This window comes from Pan troglodytes, chromosome 7 (assembly GCF_028858775.2).
Source record: "Pan troglodytes isolate AG18354 chromosome 7, NHGRI_mPanTro3-v2.0_pri, whole genome shotgun sequence".
Taxonomy (NCBI): Eukaryota; Metazoa; Chordata; class Mammalia; order Primates; family Hominidae; genus Pan; species Pan troglodytes.
The window spans coordinates 98,374,090-98,397,582 of NC_072405.2; the positions used below are offsets into that span (position 1 = coordinate 98,374,090).

At 33.2% G+C, this 23,493-nt stretch overlaps 1 protein-coding gene across 1 annotated transcript in view; it reads right to left on the reverse strand.

The window, feature by feature from the left end:
• Window positions 1-23,493, reverse strand: part of MMP16 (matrix metallopeptidase 16) — a 287,268-nt gene that overhangs the window by 66,302 nt on the left and 197,473 nt on the right. The window contains exons 5-6 of the mRNA XM_001136497.8: window positions 12,925-13,086; window positions 10,737-10,948 (exon numbers count right to left, since the gene is read on the reverse strand). Coding sequence (XP_001136497.3) covers window positions 10,737-10,948; window positions 12,925-13,086 — 374 coding nt within the window. The remainder of the gene's footprint in view (window positions 1-10,736; window positions 10,949-12,924; window positions 13,087-23,493) is intronic.

Here is a 23,493-nt window from a genome sequence, read left to right on the forward strand (position 1 = left end):
AAAAGAAAGATTAAAGACACAGATGCATCATTAAAATAAATCTCTGCTATTAAAGACAACATTAAAAACAACAAATTTTCTTTGATTAAATGTTCAGTGAAAAATAAAACTGCATGACAAAAAAGAATAAAATATTAAAAATAATCTTTAATTTTATCATCCAGAGATAACTGTTCTTAACATTACAGTATTAGTCCTTTGAGAATTTATTATTTATAAATCTATTTGTATATATGCAAATATATATACACACATGCATATATATACATGTGTATATATATTTACAGGTTATATATATATATATGTATTTATAGTTACAGATTAAAATCACCTAAATTGTAGATTTCACTTTCTCTCCTACCTCTGGCTACACACATCACCACCCCAGAGACACTCAGTGTTTTCAGTTTCTTGTATCCCTTTTAGGGATAATTTGTATCTGGGTATGAGTGTGTATCTGGGTATACATAAGAATCTGGGTATAAGTATGTGTTCCCCAACTTCTCCCTCTTAAATGGCATGGTTTAAAAATTGCTCTGCACCTCGCTTTAAAAATATGTATATTGGAGATTCAACGTCATTGTTTAAAAATAGCAACATTGTATTACATTGGCTAGGCTATGTCTAAGGCTAAGTTCCTCTTGCTGGACATTTACATCGTTTCCAGTTTTCTGTCAACAATGCTGAAATGACTGTTTATGTACACAGCCTTTGAGTGCTTTTGAGAGTAAATCTTCAAAAAACCTTTCCCAGGCAAAGATTCCTGGTGATCAAACATTTTTCTGAAAGGTAGTAAAAATGTATACTCCGTTTAACAGAATGACAGTGCTAGTTGCCCACATTCTCACAAATGTAAGATACTATTAACCTTTGACTTTTGTCAGAATAATGAATTTAAAAAAAACCTCACTGTATTTTTAATTTGCATATACTTCTATAAGTATGTATGAGTTACTTGTTATTCTTTAAAATGTATATGCATTTCTTTATCTTCATGTAATTTTTCAACTGGGTGTATTTCCTTTTTTTTCATTTATAAGCGCATTATAATTTTTAAAAGTAACATTTCCTATATGTGTATTGCTTTTCAAGTTGATTCATAAATATTTTCAGCCATGCAGAAATGTCTATATTAAATGTTATTAAATCTATCAAGGTATTATGAATAGCTTTTTAATCCTGTACCTTATTTAGAAACAACTCAATTTCAAAGTGTATATACATATAATCAAAATACAAAAGATTTTGCAAGTTTTCTTCTAGTACTTTTATGGTTTAATATTTCCATTTAAATAGTTGGTCCACCTTGGAATTTACTTAGATTTTTTTCCCTGACTCTATTCTGTTCATTTGTCCCATCTAGTAATCGCTAAATGTCATCCAATTTTAAATAAATTTGCATAACAGTAAGTTTTAAAATCCAGTAGTACAGTCTTTTGTATTTTTATACACATACATTTTTCTACATAATCTTTTATGTTACCTGGTTAAAAACTAAGGTGCTATTTTTATTAGCCATTTTAATTTTATCAAGTCTTCTTATAAATGAATATCATAATTTTCATTTACTCAAGTCTCGGGACTTTCAGTGGAATTACTTTTAATTTTTAGAATAATCAGGGGAAAGTAATTTTTTACAATACTGTATATTTCATTCAAATACATGGAAATTCCTTTCATTACTTCTCTATTTTTATGCTTAAAATTATATATTTTGTTATTCTTTAAGGTTTTGAATATTTCATGTTATATTTTCTCCTGAGTAGTGGAATCAGACTGAATTTAAGGATGGATACAAAGAATCAAAATTTTTATTAGAGTGAATCTTTTAATCAAGAATAGGATACATCTTTCTATTTATCAAAATCGTATTTTGGTGCTACAATAAAGTTCTAACTTTTATTCATGGAAGTTCTGCACATTTCTTTACAAGTGTAGCCCTAGATGTTTTATTTTATATTGCTATTGTTTTGAGATTGTTTCTTTTTATATATTTTGGTGTTAATTAGGAGAAATTCATCTGCATTTAACAAAAAATATAAATACACTTGGCTGAGTAAAACTAAAAACTATTAAGAATAAAAACAAGAAATGCAGAGATAAGCTGTCCATAGCTTGATATATGGAAACTAATTAACTTTAATGTCTCTCTTTCTCATATGATGTCAAATATAAAGCATATAGAAAAATCATCTTAGGTGCTTAATAGGTGTTATCTATATTATTATTCCAATATATGTGGGTGGAATATGAAACTTTCATCAATAATAAAAAATAGGATAAAGCTAGGCTAATAATCTGGACCAAAATTAAGATCCCTGTTTATACCTTATACCAAAGTAAATTCTAGATGAAGTATAAAGATTTAAACTGAAAAACATTCCTGAATGCCAGGTGAAAAAATATTAAAAATAATGAAGAATTCTATAAGTTCACTGGTCACACAATTAACACATACAAATCAGCAACTCTCTTCATAAAGAAATAAGCTTTAGAAAGTGTTGGAGAAATGGCTAGCTATCTAACCAATATCTACTCCCTCTTTTTTTCCTGCTAATAAATTCTTGATATTGTCTGAGACAGCAATTTGCACAATTTAACATTCCTGCTCACCCAGGCATCTTTTCATCTAGGAGGGTAACATAGCCCAGCCATAGTAAGGACACTAAGCATTTGTCTATTTTCCCTGACATGGTTACTATATGTTTCAATTTTAACCTTTTTTCTTCTTTATATAATATGGAATATCTGGAGGTGCAGCATCCATCCTGAAAAACTGAGGACTGAAAAATCAATTGTGGTATGCAGGGAGTGGTGATTGATAGCGCTGGGATTGAAAGTTTGGCATAAGACTTACAATTACTATCCTGTCCATAACACTATTCATAAAACTGTCAATTACTGTCCTTTTACATGTAAGTTAGAATCTTAAAGTGTAAGGTTTCCATTCCCTAATTCCATTGAAGTTATGATTGGAATAATTTTTGCTTTGTAGAATAATGTGGGAGAGTAATGCTTTTCCAATATTAAGTTTTTTCCATTCAAGCTTGGTAAATCTCTCCATTTATCAATTCTTTTAGATTTCCATCATTAAAGTTGTGTATTGTAAAGTAAAGTTGTGTGTTGTAAAGTCTGTTGTTGCTTTTGTTTATAGATACTGTATATTAGATCCACTTAATTGAGAAATGATTATGAAGTGCTAATTGTAAATACTCTTCTAAGCATTGGGAATAGACGAACAAGACAATCAAGAACTTCTCTCATGAAGGTTAAAATGCAGAGAAGACAGACTTAGAAGTAAAAAGATTGTTTATTAAATATATATTTATTGAATGTTATGAATGTGCCAGGTTCTTCTAGTTAAGTGTAATCCAATGAGTTATTCATTTGTGTCAAAAATATTTTCATTTATATAGTCTTTATAGTTATTAGATAAGTTACATTTTATTTTTTTCTGTGGTTTAGGGAGTCTTTCTTAACAGTGCTAATAGTTTTAATTTTTTCTGTTGATTTTCATGGACTTTTTCAGGTAGACTATCACATAATTTGCAAATAATTACAGCTTTCACACTTATTTTATTTTAAAGATTTATACTTGTAAGACCATCTTGTGAAAGATAAAATAAATAAATGCTTTTAAGAGATTGTGAAGACCTGGGTGAATGTTTAAATAACTTCACATAATCCACAAAGCACAATGATAATTACAACATAGTTAACTAAAAGTTTAAAAAGGGAATACCAAGAATAAAGTCTAATTTTTGCTTTAGAGAAATATAGGAGGTCAACAGTGGCACATTCACAAATGCCAAATTTGAAAGAAAAAATCAGAAAAGTGTTATTTTTTCAAAGTTCCTAAAATAAAATACTTTCCATGTGCACTATAAATCTTGAAACGAAACTTTGCTTATTTATCTTGAAATAATGTAAAAGCATTTTGAAGCATGAATTGTGAATATAAGCACTTTCTATGCAAAAATGTCAATATAAAAAAGATAAATTATAACATATATAAAACACAGACAGAAAAACAGACATTTTTAACATGGAAAAGACTTGGATAATATTGCTATGGAGTAAAAGGGTTTTTAAATTGAACCACAATTAATATAAATTTCAGAAAACATTTTTGCATGATTATAGGGAATTGTCTTGCCTATATTCTAAATTTATACCAAAATAAAATGTACATAATAAAATATATCCTAAATTCCAAAATATGTATATTTTGTATATGCCTTATTTGGAATTTTACCAAAATAAAATGTACATAATAAAATATATCCAAAATTCCAAATAAAGCATATATTAAACATTGCTTTATACCACTGAAAATAATTTTATTAAATCCAAAACAAGTATCCAAATATATGCTCAAAATATTTAAACTCACCCAAAAACAAAGTGACTGAGAAGAAAATTGGAAACTCAGGTAGCTGAGTCCATTCTTACTAATACTTGCCTTTAATAGCTAAGAAGCCAGGAAATGTCAATTAAAACATTTAAAGATTTCAAGGAGAAATTTTAAAGCATAATTGCAATTACAAATATTTTAAAAATAAATTAATATTGACATTAAAATGCAGTATTACACATAATTCCAGTTGCTTCCTAAAATGTGTACTAAAATATTTAAAAGGCTATGATTTTGTACTACAGCAAAACTTTATTTAATTCTCTGCTTTCAATGTCTTGGCGATTGCTCCCTTTGGTCTTATGTGAATCTAGACCCAATTACAACATGCTATTAATATTATCAGGACACTTCCTGGCTGTATGGAATTAAGCTGTGACTGAAAGTAATTTTCGATTACACTGTGCTGTGTGATTTCTGTAAGTATTGTTTTGTTTGTAAAACACTTTTCGGACTCTCTGCCAACAAAATAGTTTTTAATCATTCCATTGAGTAAAGTGATATGATATGAATAATAACAACAAACTGTATCATTCACCTCCTTTATATCATGAGAATTATGGCCATATACTATAATTTTTATTCAGCTAAATGTTATTTTAAAAATAATTTCAAATAGTATCAGAATTTGAGTTAATTAATATGATGAAAAGTTAAAAATGCTAAGTCTGCTTTGCTACATAAAAGCTACCATTTCCTGAGCTTACAATACATCTGTGATGGAGTTTATTAGCCATTATACAAATGAGGAAAGTAAGATCAGATATACTTAGCAAATATTTGTCTACTATGTTCAGGACACTGTGCAATTCAGCATAGAATCAGATAGCTACAGTCTCTGTGTGGAGCATACAGCAAATGGGATCTGACTCGAAGTCTATCTTTAATGTCAAAGAGTTTAAGGATGATCTTATCCAAATGTAAAGAAAGACATACAACTATGCAACAGGAATAAGTTGTACCACCAAATTGAGAGTTGGGAGAGAATTTTTCTGAGGGTAAGAGAAAAATCCATCCCACTATATGAGGTTACAAGATGCCAAAATATATATAATCCATAGTTAACGTTTTTGAAATTCTACACATATTGCAGTTCCTTTTCATATATCTAGACCAATGCAGACCTGTGAAACGACAGTCTGGACAGAAATAAAGATTGATGAAAGCCTTCTGCTGCTCTACATACTGCAGTAGAAATCTGGAAAATAAGCGAATATTTCGTATTGACAGGGAAAGGCCTGTAGAGCCATGAGTGTTTGAAATGTTCCAGAAACAACTGGGAGGAGAAGTGTGGCTGGAGTTCTGTGAGTAAAAATGAGCAAAATAAGATAGAGGAGGTAAGATCAGAGAGGTATGGGGAAATGGGCCGATCATGTAGCCTTGTGAGCAACTGAAATAACTTTGGCTTTTATTCAAGTCAGTTATTGAAGAGTTTTTAGCAGTGCAGTGGTATGATTTGATGCATTGTTTTACAATGTCATTCAGTATGCAGTATTGACAACAGACTGAAAGGAGGCAGCAAGGGAGGAAGCAAAAAAACCAATCTGGGGGATACTACAATAATTAAGATGTTATGTGATGTTTATGAAACAAAACCACCTTGGCAAATGAAATTGAGCCATACTCCGTATTTACTTGAACTATGATTCTTCAGTAGAATTAAGAAGGTGGTCGTAAATGAAGATGGTCACATCTAAGAATAAACAGTGTGTGATAAATGAACAGATAAGAATTAGACAAAGGAAAAAAACAAATGATATCTGCTTTGGCTTCACTTTTTTTGGGTAAATGATGAAATTCTTTCCTGACACAGAGCCATGAGACTTGCTCTTCTAGATTAACTGGAAAGACATTTACTATACTTCTTTGAATACTGTTCCACGACAGCTTTGCCTCTTTAAATTAACCTTTCTAGTTCTAGTGTAAAGTACTAGCCTTTGCTTACTCCTCTTAAAGAACTGGTCAGTAATGAAAGGCAACTATCCTTTTTTTTTTTTTGACACTAAAGGAACTCCTGGTGCTGTATACAATTTTTCCTATTTCCAGCTTCAAAAGAATATAGTTACCACTATATGCATTCATTCATACATAGTGAAATATTGTGTACTGAAATATGTTCTGTACAACTTTGGCTAATTCTTGCCTTCTGCTTTTTTTACACAACAAAATAACTACAATATTCAATGTTCTTATCTTGTAGTCCAAAGGTGCTTTGAGAGTATTCATTTGAACAATCAGATCTTGCTGTTGTCAGCTTAGTTACAACAGCTTACACTCTTCAAGGAGTAGTATTAAAATCACCTTTTCTAGGGTAAGGACAAAGCTTCTTTTGTTATTGTTATTTTGTTTCTCTCTTCTTTGGCATTTTGTTTTGATTCTCATTTCCTTGGATTAGGTGGTTTACATTCTCTAAAGATTATAAAGCTAAATGGCTTAAATTTTTCATGCATAAGGACAGAAGGGTGTGTGTGTGTGTGTGTGTGTGTCTGTGTGTGTCTGTGTGTATGTATGTATGTAGATACATATCCCACCTCCTACAGAAACACATATCTAGGTGAACTCACTTTAAATAAATGGATGCCTGGAAAGTACAATGTAAATCAAATCCTCTGAGAAGAGGCTCACAACCAAAAAGCATTACGCTGAAAGTCCTATTATAAAGAAAGGCTTCTTACAAGAAAACAAAATTACCTTATGATATTACCTTTTGCTTACATCTAGATTTTTTTATTTTTGGCTTAAAAATCACACATACAGAATTTATGTAAATAATACTCATTGAAATCTTTGGGCAAGGAATAACAACTTACCAAAATAAAATGCTTCAGGGATTTCATTTAGGCTGACTATCATTGTATAAAAATAATATTGGTCACAGTTTGATTATGCAATTCTTACAGTGACATCCCTATTCATTAGCACTGAGCACTATGAAGGTCACGTGAACCACCTTCTGCTCTGGAGAAGTAAAAATCTTGTTGAGGAACACATTTCAATAAGAAATAATTACAGAAGACAGAAATTAATAACACACTAACTGAATATAGAGGATAAATATAAAAATCACTAGAGAGAATCAACCAGAGAAGATGGGACATCAGGAAGATGCTGAGGAGGGAATATTTGGATAGGCAGGACTCAAGAAGCTACCCCCAGACATTAAAATTTAGGAGAAAATAAGTGTTGATGGGCAAGGGTTGAGGAGATGAAGACGCTTCTAAATTGTGTAGAGTTTGTAATAAACAAAAGTAGAAAATCAACTTATATTAATAAGAGTGAGATCAAACAATGAGCAATACTAAAAATATTTGAAGAGACAGTCAATAAGGAGCAAAATATGAAAAATAATGATGTGTATATTGAAGAAATGTTGAAACGGCAGAAAGATCAGATATGGGGTAATGACATTAATTTAGAAGTAAAGGCAGTCTAGACTAAGTAAGTATAGAGGAGAAATTAGGAGACCAATAAGCAGTCATTGGCACTGAAAAACAGAATTCCAGGCTCTGTCATATGTAAGTGTTCTCATATCCTTCTGTGACATTCACAAGTGGAACCTCTGTATGAAGCCTTTCACCCACGTGTCCACCTTGAAGACTAGAATGTAATTTGCAAGAAACCCAAGTGTAGCCTATTTTGTTTACTGCTACATAGCCAGTGCCTAAAATAATATCTAGCCTACAGTATGAGTGCAATAAATATTTCTTGAATACTTACCATTTCAAAATATAGTTGAAAGTCTACTTTTCTTTTGAAACTTTTCTCAATTATTTCAGGTAACAAAGTAAAAAGTTTAGTGGGGAAAACATAGGTTTTGGAATCAAGTAGATCTGTGTTCAGCTACTGACTACCTCTCAGAAGTGTTTCAAAAAAACTTTTCTGACTTTCATTTTTTAAATTTGTAAAACAGAATGTTACCCATCTTTCAGTGTTTTTATGAGGTCAGAGACACATAATGGTTATCCAATCTGTGACAACTATTAGCTAAGAGCCAGATATCATTCAATCATGCTTTCTTTACATCTATCCAATGTTGCATATGTCTGAATTATAAGATTATCACTTTATACTAGATAGTAACATGTCTGTTTTTTCTCCCTCCATACGTAAACTTATTGCTGTACCACCCACTTCTTTAACATGCCTAGAAATTTTGTCTCAAAATTCATTACAACTCCAATCTCAGTAAAATTTCCTGTTTGATTAGACTTCAGTACTTTATCTTTGTTTCAGTGTCATTACTTTTACTCTTACATATTAAAAGTATTAATGTTCAAGTTTGTCTTCATTCCTGAAATGCGAGCTGTGCAGACAGGATGCTAGTTTCCATTCACACATTCTTGATGCCTAGGAAAGTACACTGGACACACAGACACATTTTATCAAAAATGAGATAAAAACAAAAAGTATGAAATTATGTGACAAAACGTTCTCTAGGCAAATGGATATTACAAAGAACAAAATGCCTACTAGAAGATGTTATCTTCCAGAGAAATTATTCTTAGAAAGAAAGCAATAATTCTTGGAATTATTGACAAAATGAAAATTGGGCAGATTTTAGAAACTCTGTCCTGTCAGGGATTTTGATAAAGGAATTCAAGATAACCTCAGAGTTTAGGGAAGCAGGCCTTAGTTATATTTTTTATATACCTGTTTTGATATTGGAAATAGCAGCTATTGCATTCTACTTGAGAGTCTGATCCATGTACTTTTTATCAGTTCCTGATTTCAGGAACCAGTGATCACAGGACCTTATTTTGTTAGTCAACAGCACTTACTAAACTTTTACAATGTGCAGAGCAAAGAGGCTGTTGAAAGCGATCACTAGATATGAAGACACCAGGCTCCTCTGAAATCAGCAACCTACTTAGATAGACAGGAATAATGAAAAAATAATGTACCCAGAGTCAATTTCACATCATATTCTCAGATAAGCTTGATGCTTTGGTGTTATTATTATGGTATCAAGGTATAAAGCCTGCAATGTTGAAATTCTGCCAACCCTTCAGTTTTCATCAGGTGTCTTTTAGAATAAACAAAAGATTGCACTTTGAGTTCATTTCAACTAGTTGCTGTGGGCTTAGCCACAATGAGTAACAATATGAGTAACACAGAGTAACACAATGAGTAACAAAAGTAAGATTTTCTTTACTCTTTGAATCTAAGTTTATTAAACTACTTGAAATAGAATGGCGATATCAAATTACGTATTGCAGGGCATTTATAGAATTCAAAAATCTATTCATGTGCTTGAAGAAACACATTGATTTTTTTCCTGGAAAGCATGATGCTTTTATGCATATTATATCGAATCCAGATCTTATTTTTCAAAAAAGAAAATAGAGTATTTTATCTAGTTAAAATTATATGAAATCTGTATTTTTAAATGATAGCTTCTGGTGGACAGAAAATTACATAGACAGTATGTAAGTAGAACAGCATTGGATTATTTACTGATTTATGTCCACCAAAACTGACAGCACATTGTTTTATTTTAAAATAAATAATATTGGCAAAATGTGGCTCTTTTAATACTCTACTGCCAACATACAAACTTACTTTCTTAATCTTTAAGACTGGCTTACAAATACTGAGGGGAAAACTATTTTTCAGTATTATATTCACCTTCCAATATCACATAATTTACTTTTGATATACTGTTTATTAGTGTTATTTTCTGAGACCCCAACATTAAAAGTATTTTTGCAAATGTAAAATTAGTTTCAGCTTGTAGCCTTCTAAAAAAATAATATAAATTAGTTAGATATAACTGCCTGACTAACAATATCAAAACAATAACATTCATATGTAAAGTCAAAATGATAGCCTCATAGAGGAGATTTAACTCAAATGGCTACCCGTGGACCCCAAACAAAATGATCAATGCTCTTCCTGTAAAACAATGCTTTAGTGGTCAAATGAAATTACAGGGATCTCATAAAGATATGTAAACCAAAGATACAATAGCTGCAGTATGCCTGGAAGTGGCTAAGCTCCCAAGCAAATCATCCCTATTAGTTCCTATTCATGATTCAAATTATGCTATTTTATCTCTTCATAACATGCAGCATTTTTTTTACCCTCACATTTTAGGCATTTTAGCTTCTGCTGACACGAATGCATTCCCAAAATAGAACGTTACAGCAATCTTCTGCTAGACATTTAAGCCCATTTGTGCATTTATTTTTTAAAATGCTTTTTTTGAACTTTCTAACTGTGAGAGGGCTGGGAAGGTAGTGTTAGAATGAATGAGAACTTGTTTTCTAAAGCAACACTAGACACTTGATCTACTGTTAAAAAAAAAAAAATCACAGTCTCCTACCTTGAAAACAAACATCTCACGACGAAGAATAGCTAGAGTGTTAAAGTTCCCATCACAGATGTTGGGTTTGGCTCCGGGATAGGAGGGTCTGCCGGTTGGAGGCCGAGGAGGTTTTGGCCTGTCATTTTTCCTTGGGTCAGCCGGAGGAATAGAGCGGTGTGGGGGCACTGTCGGTAGAGGTCTTGTAGGTGGAGGAATCTTGTCAGGTGGACCTTTTGAAAATATGAGGACAGTGCTTGGCTCACTTAAAACTGGAATAGAGCTGGAAAATATGCTACAGAGAACAATCACTTATCAGCAGAGGGCACAGACTAAGTGAACTAAGAGGTCTTTAAGATCGTATATTTTCTGAAAAAAACAAAATATCTTACCCAAAAAAGCATTGCCAAGCCTATCTGAAACTGTCCTTATCATGCTAGATTCTGGATCCAGGTAGCTAGGTTTTCTTTGTTAATTTTTAATAATATTTTTCATAGCTTCACCACAGTTATTTTTGGGAAAGCTGCCTTCAGATCTTTTTTGGAAGTAGGTGGTGTATAAATAATAAATAAATGAAAAGGAATACTGGAGCCATGTAAGTAAGCTCCAACAAAGTTAATCCTAGATTTCGATAGATAATGATTCTATTCAAATACTTCCAAAAGATAAACGTTAACTAAGCAAAGTTTATTCTATCCAATGTGTCAAAACTATTTGATATTCTTTTATTGATTTTCACTGTTTTCTTCTAATGAAATATTTTGACAAATTGCTGGAAGAGTGTTTAGATTCATAGTCGTGAATCTAAAATACCTATTGATTAAAATATCACCAGTAAAATATTAATGTGAAGAAGTATTTCTCAAAAGAGGCTTCTAAATCAAGCCAAAGTTTACACATGTAATTTGGTACAGATGTAAAGCATCATTCTCAAGAGATTTATGTTTTTAAAAAGAAATGTAAAGCTGTTTGCACTTAATATTTAGGTATGGGAAGAATATTCTTTTGCAGACCTTCAGTCTAGACTACTAATTCATGAGGTCATGAGAAAGAGACTTCTTTCAGTGAACCACTTAAGAAGAATTTCTGATGACACACACTTAGAAATAGGATAGCTCAATTCAACATAAGAGATATTTAGTACTGAGTCAGACATTTCTCTCTTCTTGGTATCCCAGTAAACTAAAGAGCAGCACAAAAATTGACCTTTTTTTACAAATCTATTTTAACCCTGAGAGAATACTTACCACTGAGTTATTAAAATTAAAAAAAAACTAATGAATGCAAAAACGAATTAGTGAACTTAAACTATGCTGCTTGAAAATGCAAAAGACATCTTCTGGATACTGGATATTAACATACAGATAGCACACATTTGTCTTTGTATCATAAAAACAAAAGCTTCACTTCATTAATTTAGTAAAGCATATTTGCTATATGTAAATTATAAATGTTAAGTTCTTTGCAACTGTGTGTGAAATAAATGTCTTTATAAAGGTCAATGGTTGTATGAGGAAGTTAGGATTATAGTAAATATGCATAATAGTCTTTCCCCTTTTCTGTTAATTTGCATTCATTGAGTGAATAAAAATGACATTACTATACTAAAAATTTGTTTTGTACTCTGTATTAATAAACTTCACCACTTGTTAATTTCACTCCCTTGTTTGTTAACTCTTACTCTAGGTCAATAAATCATTATATGACTTTGGGGTCAATTTCTTGCATCTATCACATAAGGGTATTTTGTGGGCCTTCAAAAGTGTTTTGTCTAGGAAATACCTAACATCAAATCTCACAAACTGTGAGTCAATCTGTCAGTTTGTAGAAAAGTCTCAGCATTTTATATATGAAAGTCTTATATTTTTCCTTGTTTTTTTTGTTACATTCATTTATTACATATTTTTACCTGAATTTTAAAAACTAAAGTTTATTAGAACTTTGCCGTAACTGCAGGTTTTTCAACCAAACTCAGTAAGTAAGAAAATTTCATCAGTGCTTAACATGTTCCCATAATCTATACATTAAGATACCTGGGACCTTTGCCAACAAAATTCAGTTGATAGAATAATTTTGCCAGTAGGCCAGCTACATACTTTTTCTGTAGTCATCTGTCTTATACTTAGAGCATCTATCTCAAAGAAGAAAACACAGCAGAAATTCTGGACTTCACTATAGGATTAAGCAAATTGAAACAGTAGTAACCTACCATATATCTTCTGGATGCCCTGTAAATCATCATTAGGTAGTTTGAAGTTGTCTGTTTCCATGTACTGGTAAAATGGAGCCATGATGGCAGTGGGGTCATTGGAATGCTCCAATCCCAGAGCATGTCCCAGTTCATGAACTGCTACAAGAAATAAGTCATTTCCTGTGTGAACAAGAAGAAAATAAGTTTTTGTAACTAATATCCAAATACAGAATTGATAAGGACAATTTGGTATTATCAACATTTTACCCAAGAAAAATAGGAGGTACTCTTTCCTTCAACTATTTGTATGGTTTCATCACTGGCTTTCCTACTGGCAAAAATCCAATATCCTTTTTTCAAAAAAGGGTCAAGGGAAGAGGTGGTGGTGATAAAGTCACAGAGATTTAGAATCCAAAAGGGAAGAACAAAGAATAAATGTTGAAGAGCAGCAGCATTGGAAACTGATAGTACTCCTGTCAAAATACTCTTCTAATTATGAAACGCATAATGTGAAACATCTTACTTTTATATGTCTCATATTTAATATGATTCTAACAACTTAGTAAAAAATATAGGGCAGATACTGTCCTTACTTTTACAAAGATGAGTAAATTAAGGCATGAAGATGACAAGTCTTGTCAGGAACAGCAAAGAGCTGAGATTGGGACTCAAGATATTTTGACTCCTAGACTAAAGCTTTATTTTTTTGCTGGCATAGAATAAAGAAACACAATAATGTAAAATAAAATCTATAGGCTATTAGTCATACTAACTAGAATTACAGTCCTAGCTCTATAAATACCAATTCTAATCTTTTCATACGTAATCTGAACAAAATACATTTATCTTAAGAGCTGCTGTTTATCACTGAAAATTTCCACCTGTGGTAAACTTGTACAGTGAAATCTATGGAGTAAAAACTCTGCAGAGATATTTGGTGTGATTTTATGCAATCAACCCCGTTGATGACTTCTACATTTTGTTCAATCCTGGATCATCATAACCATATGCATTATGGGAGAAAAAGGTGGTCTTACATCTATATTTTTAATGCTAAAAATTTAGTTGGACAACGTGGTGTATCAAATAGCTGGGGCTGTTACATTTCTAAGGGTTATGTTTCTAAGTGAAAAGTTTAATGTGATTGAACATGAAGGCTAATATTTCACATGAATACTTGCCACAAATGCAAATATTTAATAATTTCAAGCATCATTTCTATGAAAACTCCTTTCCAACCACTTTTATAATGTACTATAATAATTGCCTTCAGAAGACTATTTTTTGAACCCAAAAGCCAGGCGAAAAACCAACATTTTTTCTACTCTGGAGTAGTCTGTCACAGAGGAATAGATGAGATCATGAGACTGACTCTTCATATGACATTAGCATAGCAAAAATGAGCCATTGACAGTACTTCCTGTGGTCTACCTGATTAAAAATACTAATAGAGCACGGTTACTGGGGGTTGTCTAGGGAACATCATAGTCATAGGAGGAAGAAAAAAAAGAAAACAGAAGGAAGGAGGAAGTTATTCATGAAGAGTTACATAACTATGACAGTGTTTGGAAGTATGTAATTTAGGGAGAAGACTACTAAGGATTGCGCCTTAGGGGGCACTCACAGGTGAGAGGATGATTGGAAAGAAAAGAAGCTATATTCATTTTTAGATATGGAACATCTAATCCCAATGCTAAAATGAACATCTTTGTAATTTCAAATCAGAGACACCTTAGTTAAAATACAAATCTGATAACCATGTGGCTTACTGCTACCCTAAATAACATGTTAAGTGGAAGAAGGATAGCTTCGGAGCATGCCCACACCCAGAAAACATGGGTCAATTTTGGCTGGAGTATGCTATCAATGGGCTAAGTGAAAGGATATTTTCACCAAGAGCAGACCGAATGGCAAAACAAAGATTTATCAAGCAGACAAAGGAGCAAAAGAAGCCCAGGCAGTCTAACGAACAGCAGAAAACTCAGGAATTGGTATTCAAGTTCACCATGAACAGCTAGTCACACATGAACTCAGTCAGAAGACAGTGCTGACTCAGAAAATAGCTTCAGAAACTCCCGGCCTTCTTTTAGCAAAACTGATGCAACTTCTTGGTCAGACAGTCCCAATGTGGACTTACAGGGATTATATCTTGTTTTAATCTTCACAGGGAAAAAAAAAAATTCCAAACTTCATCCCCTCCTCCTTGCATATCAGGTTCCCTTCACTAGAAAAAACAGACCCTGCTCTGTTCCTAAACACATAGGAAGTCAGTCTTACTCTTATGCAGATAAATATTGCTTTCAGTCAAAACTAAAATTTTGGCTAGGAGCCTAGCTGAATTATTAAAGGTACTTCAAACCTCTCACAAGAAAATAGTCTCTTGCTCTCAGTTTTGTTTTTTTTTTCATTTTTGGCTAGAAAGAGGAATACAAAAAGACAAAAACAACACAGACATAATAGCAAACAGGTCATAACAGCCAAAGCCATTCTGTTTCATGTATCTGTTTGCTTCAGATCATTCATATTTTCCTAAGCATCGTTTCCAAGGGTGGAGTCATTCCTTGTCTCAGGAATAAAGTAAGGCTTTAGAAGAAAATTAATAGGACCAGGATATGAACTTACGACCTGTTGAGTACTCTACAGCACTTTTAATCAGAAACATTGGCCAAGGGCTCCAAGTAATTACCATTCTTCAGATGATTGGCAATAATGTAATTAAACCTTACTTGCAGCTTCACAATAGTTTAAAAGGGTAAGTTGTTCAATAAAGTACTGCCCTGTGATTTGAATTCCACTAGGAACAAAAGTTGTTGGCACATGACGAGCTTCAGACAATTAAAATGCACTGGACCTCTTTCCGAATGATGAAAATAATAACTGCTGCTGTAACTTATCATTAATTCACATTATTCAAAATCCTTAATTGTAATATGCCTTGATTTTATCACCAAGCAGGCAACAAAGGAGAAATCAGTCTCTTGGTTCTTAATACAGAAATAGTACTTGCTTCTTTTGCAAGATTTTGAGTTTTGAGTTTGTTGCTTTCAATTGTATCTATAATCTCCTTTCCTTTGTATAGTCCAATACAATGTTAGAATATTAAACTATATTATGAAGGATAATGAATTATTTGTCATTTCTTTGTCATAATTATGTCTATATTTTATTCCAAGTTCCTTCACCCTTCCATGCATTTTCAGATACTGTCTTCTCCGCGGACATATCCTGAATGTTAAAAAATGATCATGTAATATTTTATACATACAAATTGTTATGGAACATTTATAATCCTACTAAAATATTTGGATATCACAAGCATCACTGAATCTCTCTCTGAAGTTTCTGTGATCCCAAAACTTTGGCTCCTCCATTTCTTCAAGAGGTCATCACTACCCCGAGTTCCGAATTTCTCATTGCACTGCTTACATTTTTGTTAAATGTATTTTGGTATATTTTGCCTTGCTTACACTTTTATCAAATATGTATGTTTCAATGAATTACAGTTTCCCCTAGTGTTGGAGCTTTGCAAAGTTTATCTTTGCATGCTGTCTTCTAAAACTTGTTGAAACTCAGCATTTTTTTCCCTAATATATATCTTCTATCTTGCCTCTGTCAATTGTGCAAGATCTTGTTAATATTTTAAAAGAAAAATCAAAGTCATCTCCTCCATGAAGCCTTCTCCAAATTCCCAGGTCAATTCTGTCCCTCTACATCTGTGTATACTTGGCCTTTCATATATAACTTGATTGTAACACATACCATAATTGCCCTGAAAACTTCTGATGCTCTTAATATTCACTTGTAGGTTAAAAGACTGACAGAATAAATTTGAACAGATTTCTAATTTTAAATATATAAATACTTAAAATAGTACAGTCCATATCTAGAAATAAAATCAGAAATCATCACCAAACATGTGATTAGTAGAAATTTCTCCAGTGCTTAGTGGATAGATAGGATGGAATAGGTCTTCTCAACCTGCAGACCTATCAGACTATGTGTACAGTTGGTTTCTCTAGTTGAGAAGCTAAAGAGATATGTCGGAGCCAGCCTCCGAGATGACAACAGTGATCCTCACCTCCTGATCTCACACTCACATTGTATCAGGGTTTTATCAGTTTGCCACGGCAAAATATGGCAGAAGTGATGGTATTTGATTTCTAAGGCGAGGTCATACGATACATCCATGACTTCCATCTTATCTCTCTCTCTCTCTCCCCTCCTCCCCCGACCCCTGCCTCCTCTACAGCCATATGAGTTAGCTTGGAAGTGAATTTTCCAACCCCTTCATATGAGTGCAGCCCCGGCCAACATGGATATCCATGAAATAACCCTAGCCAGAACCACCTGGCTAAGCTGCTCCTGGATTTCTAACCTTCAGAACCATGTGAGATAATAAATTGTTGTTTTAAGTTGCTGGATTTTGGGGTAATTTTTTATTTAGCAATAGATAAATGCTATGGGGTATTTTAGCACTCTATCTCCTCTCCATTTGGTTAGGATTAAGAGGTGATTCTAAGAAAAAACTGAAAAATACAGTAGAAAGGAAGCTACTTTGAAGCATGTGAGTGTTTATACAGCACTTCTGAAATAAACAAGAGATTAAAATATTGTCCATTCCAATCCCCTCTACAAAACCCAAAAGGCTTGGTATAACTCTTGGTCTGAAGGAACGTCTGTGATTGAAAATTTCCAGAGGTAGACATATCATCTATTTTCTTGTCTCCTGTGTTTTTTCAAATCTGAAAAACTTGATACTTTTGTTGTACCTATGCTATTACTCTCTTTGCACTTCGCTGAAAAGAGGGCCACTCTCTTGGTGGTCAGGAAAACGTGGTTCCTGCCAGAGAGCCAGAGAAGTCTGACAGACGGGTCTGAAAAAATAACATAAAAGAAATACTATTTATTCAGCATCTATTATGAACTATAAATGTCACTGAACTTGTTACTGAAACATCATGACCTAAACATCATTACTCCTGCTTTACCAGTAAAGCTCTCAGAGGCTATGGAACTTGCTCAGTCAGCCAGCCCATTAGAGGCAGAGTTGGTATTTGCATCCTGGGGGCACAGGTCACCTAAAAAGAGTTAGGTCATAGCTTTGCAATACAGAAGCTGAGAGAAGCTGATCTTGGGTGGATTTTCACGCATCTCTTTCTGACACTACTGCTCTTCCATGGAGCCTCCAGTATCTCAAAGTGCTCTCTCTTGCCTTCTCCCTGCCCACCATCCCTGCCCTCAACATTCCACCTAGGCTGGGCTGCTCCCCTAGTGCCTCAAACTCTAGAACCATCCCTCAGTCCTTTCTCTAAATGCTTTTCCCCAATTGAGTCAGACATAGTTTGACTATGAAAAATGTTTATTGCAATCATTTTTACTTAGCATTGATGAGTAAATTTCTTGCAATGCACTTGTGAGTAGCATTTACATGTGTGTCAGATACATTTTATTGAGATTTATTTGATGACAAACCAATTTATTTTTATATATGCTCAGACCTTTGAAGTCTTTTGTTGTACACAGGACTATTATTATGCCCCAACACTTGCAGAATTAAAAAAATAGTTTTTATAATATGTTATGCAAGTGATAGAATGAAATATCAGTTAATAGTCATACGTGCCAAGTAGAGTACTAGGTACTTAATGTGTTAGTTTATCTACTCTCTGCCATATTAATTAGGTTTCATTATTATTACCATTCTACAGACTGAGAAACTATGACTTTCATTGACAATGGGACTTGACCAAAGTTACACAGTAAATAGCAGAAACTTATGTAAGCCCCCATATAGTCCAGGTCCACAACCAAGAACTTAGTGTGCTAAGAAAACGCACTTCTCCACTTTTTCCTTAGACCTAAACATCTTTTCAAGGCTCTACTGAGCATCCTAGGAGACGATGGCCACCCTGTCAAGCCACCTTCAAAGAACACAGCTGCTGCATAGGAGCTCTTTGTAGGCATCTGTAATAATAGTATTTCTTTTTTCCACTGAACTAATAATAAACTTAATATTTTAAAACTTAGGAAGTGTTTTAGTCTGCCCTGGATGCCATAACAAAATACCACATACTGTGTGGCTTAAACAACCAAAATGTACTTTCTCATAGTTCTGGAGGCCAGAAATCTGAGCTCAGGGCACTAGCATGGTCAGGTTCTGGCAAGGGCTCTCTTCCTGACTTCTTCAATGCCCAGCTTCTCTGTGCATACTCACTTTGTAAACAGAGAGAAAAAGGAAGCTTGCTGGTGTTTCTTCTTATAAGTAAACTAATCTCATTAACTGGACCTTATTCTCGTGACCTCATCCAACCCTAATTATCTCTCAAAGGCCTGATCTCCAAATACTATCAGATTGGAGGGTTAAAGCTTCAACCTATGAATTTTGTGGCTTTAACCACAACATTTTTATGAACACAATTCAGTTCATAAAAATTCCTCAGTCCAATTTGGCTGCTCAAAGAGCTTTTATCATTTTCATTGCTTCTTACTTTTAATTAAGTCTGAAAGTCCTGGAGATTTTTTTTTTTTTTTTACAAAATTAGAAAAAAAAAACAGTATTGCTACAATTAGAAGAAATAGGTATAGTACACAGAACTTCACTTTTTAAATTATATTTCAAAATATTTATTCAGCAATTAAAGAGGTTTGCTGGGAATGTTAGAATTGTCTGTTTGGATGTGGTTTGAAGCATGTCTAATAAGGCACAGTTAAACACTGTGCACTTGAAATATGAGGAAAACAAATTGCCATTTAACAGTTCTTCCAAAATCAGAAAAAGTATTTTCAGAAATATGTAAGTGCCAAACATTTATAGTATTTAATTAAACAAATATTTTAGATTAAATCAATATAATTAAAACAACCTATGTATACGTTAGTCAGGTAAAGTAGAAAACCTAGGAAAATATTTGAATAATCAAGGCCAAACTATACTTTTTATTCCTTTGGGCTAGAGTTTGAATATGATATCTGCATTTAATGAATTAGACATGTCTTTACTTAATTCATAAAAGTCTTGCTGAAGAAAAGCAAGATTGGATATAGTTAATTGCACCATGCTAAAAACAAAGCCCTTTTTGTTTCCGATTGAGCTCAGTTAAGATTCTAAGAACATTCTCAGTTATGTTTCATGTTATTTATTTTTGTGTGATTTATCTGTGCAACACTTTTTCCCTGGATAGCTCAGTCTGATTGGTCAGGATGATTCTGGAGGCCTACTTGCCTCTCTCTGCAGCTAGTGCAAAAGAGATCAACTTCACTGACTGCTTTAAAAAAAAGTAATCACATAATAAATTGCAAAGCCACTTTTTAGGAACTGATCTGAATTGCCATATTATTATTTTTATTTCCAAAATAATAATACAAATTATTATTTATATGGCAATCCTGGTAATATGTGCCACTACTTCCAGACCAGCAACAAATATGAGACAAAAACTCTTCTAAAAATTTTCAATTATCTACTATGTGCAAGGAAATATATGCAGAATTATTGAGCTATTGATAAACAATTTATCATAGCATATAATTGTTTTTCTACTTGGGTCAGAAAATATGAGTGCCTGGAGCTCTGAAGATAAATCACCCAAGCCTTTGTTCTTCATTTAGGAACTGAGAGTAGTTCGGTATCTCTGAGCTCCTTTGAGTTCATAATCCTCTTAAAGTATCTGAGAAACTATACAACTTCTTCCCCAAAACATGAATGCATTAGCAAAGTATTGAAAGTGATTATGGAATTATTTTTGCCCTACTTAAGTCCTGTAAGACATACTGGGGTACAAACTGTCAGTTATAAGATAAATAAATTATGAGGGTCTGGCGTATAACATGATGGTTATAGTTGACAATATTGTATTTTATACTTGAAATTTTCTAACAGAGTAGATCTCAAGTGTTTCTTGTCACCAGAAAAAGAAAAATGGTGACTATGTGAGATGAACAATGCGTTAACTAACATGATTGTGGTAATCACTTCCCAGTGTGTTTGTGTGAGTGTTTATATACGGAATCATTACTTTGCATACCTTACATATATATCAAAAATAAAAGACATACTGTATTTAAAATCCTGACTCAACTACTGACTGTATACAATTTAGTAAACTACTAACCTCTCTGCAATTCAGTTTCTTCATTGGTAAAGTGGGTGTGACATCACCTATTATAGGGTTGTTAGTAGGTTAAACACCATCAAGTATATAAAATATTTTGCATAGTTTCTAGAATATAGTTTACTGCAAAGAGTGGTAATTTCAGTAACAATAACAATAACTACTTCTACCACTGCGAGTATTCCTGTAATCAACAAACCTTACAACAAACTTTTGAGGTAGATACTACATGACATGAAAAGAAATTGAAATCCAGTACACTGGATCGCAGTAAGTAAAAAGGCTGTTATGTGCCAGAACAGGAATCTAAATATCAGTTCTGACTTTACCAAAACTAGTGCACCAACTGGTTAAACATGGTTACTATGCAAACATATGTGAGTGACAGAGTTGAGAAATATACTGGGCTCAAGTTTTGGAGAGTTTTGAATGCTAGGTTTGAGTGTGATTATTATGTAGGAGATAACAGAGTACTATGAAAGTCTGACATTGAAATGATATTGCTGTACAGTAATTTGGCCTCAGTATGCAAATATGATTGGAGTATGATGCAATATGAAATGACTGATGGCAAAGAAAGCAGTTATAAGACTGCTTCAGTAGACAAAGAATTAGGTGATGAGGGCTAAGGTAGTGATGAAGGGAACAGAAAACAGGAGTTGAAATGAGCAATGGAAGTATGTGAGAGTGATATAATGATTTGAAATCATTTTTTGAATTTAGGGGTTATGACCAACAACCATTATTACATTATTACATTACTGTTGGCCATAACCCCTAAATCACCAAATTCCATGTAAAGATCATTTCATATTTTACTCTCATTATTTCCAAAAACAGAAAACTTAACATGGATTTTGATTAGAACTTTCAAGGTTATAATTTTTAAAGGCTGTCCATATAAATTTCATATAGAAATATTTCACATTATTTTCACATAGTACCTTACATTGGCTTTTCTCTGCAAATCTTGTGCTTAAATGAATAATGAATAATTAGCAGGAAATGGTACAAAAGTTTATAAAATGTTTCATACATCTGCTTGTACCAACACATCTAGATTGTAGTTCCCATATGCATTCTGCTATATCTTTCAAGCACTTTGCTGATGTGAGCTTACCCTACAAGAAAACTGCTTGAAGACATACTGTAACACCACTAATACGAAGCTGTTATACATAAGGGCTGGCTCATAACAAGGAGATGGGTTGGCTCTTTTTGAGGAAGGCCATTGAGCTTACTGTCATGCAAAGACACAGAACTGGAAAAGGTATGGCCTTTCTAAATAGCATTCCAGCTGCAAGCTCAAGGTCAGTCTTTACCTGCATGCTGCGGAGAACGGCCTCTGTTTCCTATCAGCCTTTTGAATCCTTCATAAAGTTGGAAGCCAGTACATGCTTGCACAATTGCATATGAGAGGAATAATTAGCAAAACAATTAGTGTATTTTGTTCACAAAATTCCTGCTTTCTAAGCATACACATTTGGACACCAGAAACTTTTTTTATTTTACATTGAAAAAACTTCTGATCCTACACTAAAGAAACAACTCTGATTAAAGCATAAATAAAGAGTAACTTACACAGCAATTGAATTTAAGATGCATTTGGTAGCTTATATCTTAGATGGCCCTAATTTTCCCTACAGCTTGACTAAACTTTAGACAGGTTTTTTTCCTGACCATAAGCTCCAGACTTCCCTTTTCTTAAAACATTTACTATAGGAAACTTTCAAATATAAATCCTTTCTTTGTTACTTTCAGATGTACATATTATCCCAGACTCTTGACAGTTTTACAACCTAGGAATGTCTTTCTCTGGGATTTGGGAACCATTCTTTGGAATGTAATCATCAAACAAGATAGAGTCCTTATCTTCCTGTCTCTATGGGAAGGGAGGAGCCTTATTTTGATTAGCAACGATTAGCAAAAAAAGATCTTCTAATCACATTGATAGACCTCCTCTCTATACTTAGTAAAACCAATCATGACTATGGATCCCCAAGAAAATACTGGGAAAGTATTTATAGGCTGTGGAAGGAGGGATCCTAAAGATCTGGATGGTGGTCAGACTCATTTGGGCACATAAACAGACTTAGATAGGTTTTCTGGTTCATTTCCACTTCCTAAAGAAGAATAAATGTTGGAGAATGATTGGGTTTAAATTCCCAGCTCTTGAGGACTAGAATAGAGACCCTCACAGAAGGGATGTACAAATTCCAATATGAAGGAAGTAGCAAGAGAGAATTAACCAGAAATCAAGTGAAAAGATGTTACAGATGTTATAGTTGTGTATTGAATTACTAGAGTAGGTGTGTATGGCCCTCAGAGTAAACCCATGTAACATGATTCTCTGCACCTGGATATATTTACATATATAGAAGCAACTAACCTATATTCAAGTAAACTGCTTATTTTCTGCAAGTAGGAGATTAAATTAGTAATAGAATTTAAAAGTTGAGGGAAGATAGAATTTTAG